This window comes from Rhipicephalus sanguineus, chromosome 10 (assembly GCF_013339695.2).
Source record: "Rhipicephalus sanguineus isolate Rsan-2018 chromosome 10, BIME_Rsan_1.4, whole genome shotgun sequence".
Lineage (NCBI taxonomy): Eukaryota > Metazoa > Arthropoda > Arachnida > Ixodida > Ixodidae > Rhipicephalus > Rhipicephalus sanguineus.
In genome coordinates, this window is record NC_051185.1 from 107,598,232 (window position 1) to 107,606,008 (window position 7,777).

Below are 7,777 nucleotides of genomic sequence, written 5' to 3' on the forward strand. Positions count from 1 at the left end.
AACTGTGAGGTTGCATCGGTGCGCCACCTTCTAGGGGGGCGATCTGCTGACCAAAGGTTGAGGATTCCATGGAAACGAGTGATTCGTTCGGCAACGGCACCCACAGCGCACCACAGAGCTCAAGAAGGGGACGTGGCAAAACAAGTAAGCAGGTCTGCAGAACGCCACAAGTACGCCGTTACGATTACCCAATGTGGTACATCCAAGATGAGATGGAACCTAGAAGTGGAAGGTAGACGTACACAGGAAATACAAAAAGGCGAGAGAGAAATACCAAGATGTGATGGGGGAGAGAGAGAGGGGAAAAATTACACCATTTCCCGCTAAAGGGGACCATGAGGCGATGCGAAGCCGGAGCACTTGCACGATCGCGTTCCGTTGGCGTTCTTTGGGCATGCTACCGACCTCGCGTCGTGGAACGCGAAGAGGAACGCTACGCGCGTCTTGTCTTCCCTCTAGCCTGGTCGTTAGTTCTCACAGGGCGAGCGGGGAACGCAGTAGGCAGGCGTGCGAGAGGGGGGCAGCGTAGTAGAGGAGAGAGAGGGGGAGGGACGCGCATGCGCTGGTGCTCATCGCGGAGTTGCGCAGGAGAGAATTTCGGCATGTCTAGCCCGCGTTTCAGAGGACGGGGGCAAGGGGGAGGGGAGAGGGGGAGGGAATGTCGAGAGGGGGAAAAGGAAAGTGGAGAGGGTTAGGAGAGGGGATCGGGGTAGGGGAGAGGGTGAGTGGAGAGGGTATGCGAGTGCGTAGTAAGGGTGGTCACGCCGCACACCACCACCACCGGATTGAACTCCGCTATAAGATACTCCGCATCTAAAAGATGACCGCCGTTTCCCCTGCGTGAGTAAGCCCAGGGGTGCCGTCTACGTGAAGCCGGGGCCAAAGGGGTGTGTTGCCTCTGCCGGGTTGCCTTAAAGGCCCACTCGCCCGGCGTTGCCTTAAACACACAGGATCCCTTTTTCGCCAGAGTCGGCTAAGCCACGCACGGCGAGGCGTGGGAGGAGGTCGAAGACCCCTCGTTGGATCGGGTCCGCGGTGATGCCACTAACCCACACGACGTGTGTGGATACACGCTTGCTCACGAATACGCCCCTGCGTGGCTGGAGCCCCGTTGACACAAGTAATATTTCGAAGCAGAAGCGTAGATGCGCGCCAGGCATCACATCATCTCGCTTATGCAGCGAGTGTGTGGTTTAAAGCCCTACCTATTAAAAAGCGCTCAGGCATAATTGATCGTCATCAGCAGCATCAGCATCAACGAAGTGTGCAGCTGTAGTTATTGCCTTAGGGACGCGTAGTGGGCACTTCGCTTATTCGCAGTATCATTAATTACGGTGTAATGGGCATTCGCAACTGTAGTTCCGAGGCCTAATGTTACGCACACAGACCTCAAACTCTCGGCACTGTTGAGGTGTCCACTGAGAAGCGAATCTGGCAAGCGAATGAGACGACTATGCGCACGGGGTCCTACCATGCTCTCACGTCCAACTCTTGAAGGCGAAGATGAAGCGCAATTTTTATTTTTTGTTATTTAATGTGTTGCTCAAACCCACTATGGACAGTTGACCACGACGTGGATGAGCTAGCTGTAAATAAGAATGCGTTTAAACCCAAATACCACTTGTGGAAATTTATATGAGGTTAAATGGGGCTAAATTAGCGTAAATTCTTTATTACCTTAAAGAATTCCTCGTTTTGCATCAAAGGGCAAATTCTAAACCGCCGCGAAATCCGACTTGAGATACCCCCATCATCATCGCCATCGGGTATGCCTCAGCCGCTGCTCGCGAGGCCGGCGCACAGAGCCTTGCGCTGGCTTGACGGCGCCCGGGTTCGTCTCCAGTGCTCGGTAAGACAGCGCGCTAAGTCGGCGCTAAGCTCTGCTGACCTGGCGTGACGTACACGAACCACGCCATCGAGGTCTGTTGTCTTCAGCGCTGGGGAGCGAACAACAGCCTTTGCCGCCGGTGAAGGGTGCATTCAGAGGAACGGCCTGACTCACGACGTGAGAAGCTGCGTCACGTGGACTAACTAAATTTGTTCGTGGTCGTCGGCTTACCACCCAAAATGGCTGCAGCGAAACCGGCTGGGCCGCCACCACCGGCAGGTGCTAAGCCGACTTCGCCGACATCACCGAAGGCAGCAGCACCGCCAGCCGATCGTGAGAGCATCAATTTATTTGTTCATTTGCATATACTGCAGCCCTATTAAGTGATACAGAGGAATGGGAACGTTCTACACTGCTGGTCAGGGCTGGGCAGAGATACCCAGAAATGCATTCCGGAATGCAAATAATAATATCTGGGGTTTAACGTCCCAAAACCACGATATGATTATGAGAGAAGCCGTAGTGGAGGGCTCCGGCATTTTCGACCACCTGGGGTTCTTTAATGTGCACCTAAATCTAAGTACACGGGCCTCAAACATTTTCGCCTCCATCGAAAATGCAGCCGCCGCGGCCGGGATTCGATCCCGCGACCTTCGAGTCAGCAGTCCAGCGCTATATCCACTAGACCACCGTGGCGGGGCCATTCCGGAATGCAGATAACGATATACATGCGCTGGACGTCTAAGATACAGATACTGAAATGCATTTGTCTTTGACATAGCGGAATATTTCGGAGATACATTTCCGAAAAGACAAAAGAAGTATCCCGGAATACAGATACAGGAATACAGATACGGATACTGGAATACATTTTAATTCGGGGATGCTGATACTCAGAAAATACATTTATTAAGCGCAGGATAATACTGTGAATAATTCAGCGCTTTGTAACCTGCAAGTACACTATATCACCCGAATCACTAACGAACACCAGGGTATTGAGAGAAAGCACACATTTATTTTACACAAAAAATATGGTTTGCTCACAAGGTTGTTCCGTTAACTGTGCTCAGGCAACAGCAGCTTCTCAGACTATCTCATGGACAGCGTCGATTCGGCTTCAACACAACACTCGCTAACTCGCCAAATGGTTGGTCCTGAAAAAAATTAGGGGTGCTGCGTCAGCCTTGAGAGACAGCGACTTTGCCGGCAAGACTGACTATATTGTCTCCGTGATTAAGCCATCGGCGGCGTCGGACGCTTTATCACAGGGACCATACTGTCAGTGTGGAGAGCCCTTGGCCGCCGACCGGTGGCGCGCCTTTGCTTCGCTTAGCACAAGAAAGTGTCCCCTTTGCAAACACATGTGAGTATTTTCGAGAAAAAAGTAACGAGATAGCTGCGTCCAGCACAGTATTGCGATATAATCGATACCTCGTAAAGGTACTTCACTACCGCGGTACAAATACATTTTTCAAGTGTATCTCGATAGAGAAATACAGAGATTGAATAGCATCTCTGAAATACTATCGCTGTACTCTTCTATCGCAGTACTGCCCAGCCCTGCTGCTCGTAAGGCGACGAACGAAAAATACAAGAAAATACTACTAACGGTCAAACAAATACACACACAAAGGTGCAATAATAAAAGGTTGGGGAGGCGCGAAGCATGTAGGGAAAGGTGTTTCAGCTCCACTAACCTGAAACCTGCGGAGGGGCGAAACATGCAGTGTACGCCGGTGTTTCCCACAGCAAAAACACTGCTAATGGGCAATGACAAACAGAAGAAAGATTAGACACAGAGACCCGCAGTCCACTTTTAGATAACGTGCACGCTGCGAATCTTTATTTGTTCAACTACGCACAAGAGAAATCTCCCACCGGCACTACATTGCTGGTCCAGATCCAGTGCCTATATGTACGGCGGGGTGGCCGGTGAACGGTTGTGCAGCTCGAGCAGTTGGTTTTTTCAATCAAGAAACTCGCTAGCAAACGCTGCCTGCGTCGACGTTGTCTCTCGCGGGCGAGGGCACGTTCTCGTTCCTTGTGAGCTGGTAGTTCATCGCAGAAAGAGCGCTCTCTCTCGCCACATGGAGAGCGCTGAGGTGGTGGCGCCGTCTCTTGCGCTCAAGGAAATGGACAGGACACGACGATGCACGCCGCGACAGCAGACGACGATGCACGCCGAGGCCCTCAAGGTGTTTCGCCCCTAAAATAAACATGTAATCAGAGATAGTGTGAACAAATACTAAGGACTCTGAAGCAATATATTGTGTATTTTAACACGAAAGTGTTTAATGCTGGGGTCCACTAAGACTTCACTTACGCACTTCCGTCACGACTGAGGTTGTAAACTGCACAATAACAGATGATAAAGAAAAACAAGAAGAAGAAAAAGAGTTCCGTCACTGGGAATCGAACCCACAACCTTTTGCTCCACAGCGCGCGGAGCAAAACCACTCTGCCACAAAGCGTACGTCCTTATGCACGCTAACGGCGAGCTGTTTACACACCATTTACTGCTGGCGGTACTCTAGCTTGGTGGCACCTTAACGTGTTCTCGTTGTCACCAGCGAGAGGCCGCGAAGGGTGCGAAGGAAGGGCTTGGGCGTGGGCACAGGGCGTGGTCGCCCGTGCGCACGCGCTTATCTCGCGAACGGGGGGGGGGTACGTTTTGTGCGGTCCCGCAAAGGTAGCGTTGAAGTTACAGAGCGCACAAAGGTCACTTCGCTGGCTGCAGCGGCGGAGTCTGCGAAAGGAGCACGCTGCACAAACACGAAAAAGTAACGACTGTAACAGTTGTCAGTTCGGGCTCGTCCTCAGTATATTTGTCTGTTCGTTTTGTGCGTCGTTCTTTTTGTTTTACGGTGTTGCAGCTCCCAAACACCAAACGACATTGTAGAAGCTCTCATATATCAATGGACAGCAAACGCTCTACTACCTCTGTGAAGACACGTTCCACTTTCGTGTGATACCGGTCCCTATGACGGAGGGATAAGCCATCTTTTTTATTTGGACCGCTGCCAGGGCGGTCCTATAGGAAGGGGTGACTGCCAAAGACTGCTCCTTTTTAAGCTTTTCGGCTGATTCGACGGATGTCTCACTGACAATGGCCGAATGAATTGTATGAGTGCCGCATGTCAGGTAGACCACTTCAATTGTACTTATGAAAACTTTCAGAGGTAAGGACGAAATGTTACCAAGGAAGGAATTCCAAAGCTCTATTGCACGTGGGAAAAATGCATTTAAGTGTATTAATGCGAGAAAAGAAAGGTGTGACGTTCAAAGCGTGGGAGCTACGGGTACAACTTTCGGCAGTAAATGAGATGACTTTACCATCAAAAAGGCCGAAGGAAGAGTTTATAAGTTATGGGAAAATTTTCCTCCTTCGGTTTGATAACGCGAGAGTAGGGATTCAATTTTTTATGATCAGAGGGCTAAAGTCAGTGGAAGCTGCGGCTCTGGCTATGGAAAACGAAGCAGATTTTCCTTGAATATTATGAAGCGAGCTTATTTCACAGTACTTGTAGGGAAACCAGACCACGGATGCATACTCGAAAACAGGGCGAATGAAGGATTTATATGAAAGCAGTTTAGTATCACGAGGGGTAAGGTGTGGCACAAATAATTATTTTTTAGAGTTTCACCGTTTACATACCGCATCTAATGGCCGCATGTTTTCTTCCGAGATTGGGGGTGAAAATCGCGGGTGGGGCCATTCCGCCCATAAAGAGACACAGCTTTTCTTATTGCGATAGCGATTTTGTGGGCACTCTCGGCGTGTTTTTGTCGTCGCCGTCATTTTCGGTATAAAGTCCACATCAGTAACATGCCCCGCGCCTCGTATGTTCTACCGGCGGGTTAAAGCGTGCGAGCGGGGTCGACGAACGCGGCTGACGTAGAGATCAAACGAGCCAGGCCATGGTGCCTGAAGAAACGAGCCGGTTCCGTCTTGAAGGAGCATGCAAGAATGAGGGAGGGTGAGGGGGGGGGGGGTTGTCGTTCGAGCAGTTACTGCGAACTTTGACTATAAGGGCGCGGTCGCGATCGCTGATATGAAATCAGCTTAATATCACGAGGGGTAAGGTGTGGCACAAGTAACCTTATTTTTTAGAGCTTCACTGTTTACATACCGCATCTAATGGCCGCATGTTTTCTTCCGAGATTGGGGGTGAAAACTGCGGGTGGGGCCATTCCGCGCATAAAGAGACACAGCTTTTTTTATTGCAATAGCGATTTTGTGGGCACTCTCGACGTGTTTTTGTCGTCGCCGTCATGTTCCGTATAAAGTCCACATCGATAAGATGCCCCCGCGCACTGTATGTTCTATCGGCGGGTAAAGGGCGCGAGCGGGGGCGACGAACGCGGCTGACGTAGAGATCAAACGAGCCAGCCCATGGTGCCTGAAGAAACGAGCCGGTTCCGTCTTGAAGGAGCATGCAAGGATGAGGGAGGCGGGGGGGAACTTGTCGTTCGAGCAGCTACTGTGAACTTTGACTATAAGGGCGCGGTCGCGATCGCTGGCGCGCGTGCTATCTCGGCAGGCGAGAGCGGACGGCTCGTATACCCTTCTACGTGCTGCGCCCTCAACGCGAAGAGACTGTGCTAAATCCGCTTCTCCGCCTGGATCGGCCGTATTCTCTTACGCCAGCATTTTGTAGAGTTACCTGAGACTGGAGCTAAAAGAGTTAGCTGCCAGCCATCCTTCGCGTAACATTAGAATTTGTTGCTATCACGTTCATTGCTTCGCCCTTGCGGTGCAAGGGTGATTTTTTTTTTTCGTACATGATTTCAGCTCTTGTCTTTATTGCACTGCAGTACCCGCTGGTACAGCGTAAAGCGAAAAACAACCTTTCTCACTTTCACGCGTTTGGAAGAAGGTTATTGCTCACCCTCACCCTCCTTCTCTTTGCTCGTCGCGTCCTCAAACTCGCCTCTGTCAGACGAGGTCGCCGTCCGTCCACCGAATTCGTCCGAGGTTCATGTGACCTTAAAGCACTTCGCTACCGCCATGTAGTAAACCCCACCCCACGCTTCGAATATCCGGTTTCACACATCCACACGGGATGCCCTCTTCGTCGGTGTGAGGCGGACGGCAGAGCCTCGGGGGCAGCCGCTCAATCTCGTAGGTTGTGCTTTTGCTTCCTGGATGCGCCGAAAATGCCCTTCAAGAATAAAAATAAAACGCTTCAGAATGCTCGCATCTCACAACACAGAAAACGGATAACCTTCTAAAAATTAAGCGTGCCGGCGATACACGGGTAACTTTTGTATATATTATCTGGGGAGGGGGGGGGGGGTTAACAATGTTCTGGAAGTGGCCATTGCATCAGTATAGACGATTTTCAATGTGGTTCAACCAATCAACCAGTCATCAATATTTATTTGTTTCTTGACTTATTTATTTTAATATTTCTTTCTTCATTCACTTACTCATTTAGAAAAATAGCGTCATAATGCAGAAGAAGGCAACATAGAACATGACCTACTGTTAGGGAGTTTCTTGGTAATGCCTAAACTCGCGATGCCCTCTTCGGGGACAATAAAACGAGAATAATTGTTGGGGTTGAACGTCTCAAAAGCACGATATGTTCACGAGAGACGCCGTAATGCAGGGCTCCGGAAATTTTAACCACCTAAGGCTCTTTAATGTGCACCTAAATCTAAGTACATGGGCCTCAAGCATTTTTGCCTCCATCGAAAATGAGGCCGCCGCGGCCGGCATTCGATCCCGCGACCTTCGGGTCAGCAGTCGAGCTCCTTAACGACTAGACCACCGTGGCCGTGGAGGCTGATAAAACATGAAAATCGTACACAGTTATCTCTATTTTCCGCGCAAATGAAGTCTTTATCCACAACGTGACGACTATAAAACGGTGTCTGTCAAGCATTTGTCGATGATGCTGCGGCAAGAATTCGGGACGCGTAAATATTATCCAGACGCACAAC

The 7,777-nt window shown here is 50.4% G+C and overlaps 1 protein-coding gene across 1 annotated transcript in view; it reads left to right on the forward strand.

Moving 5' to 3' along the window:
* The first annotated feature begins 2,067 nt into the window (after positions 1-2,067).
* LOC119406639 (uncharacterized) overlaps positions 2,068-7,777 on the forward strand; it is a 141,042-nt gene continuing 135,332 nt past the window's right edge. The window contains exon 1 of the mRNA XM_049420166.1: positions 2,068-2,161. Coding sequence (XP_049276123.1) covers positions 2,068-2,161 — 94 coding nt within the window. The remainder of the gene's footprint in view (positions 2,162-7,777) is intronic.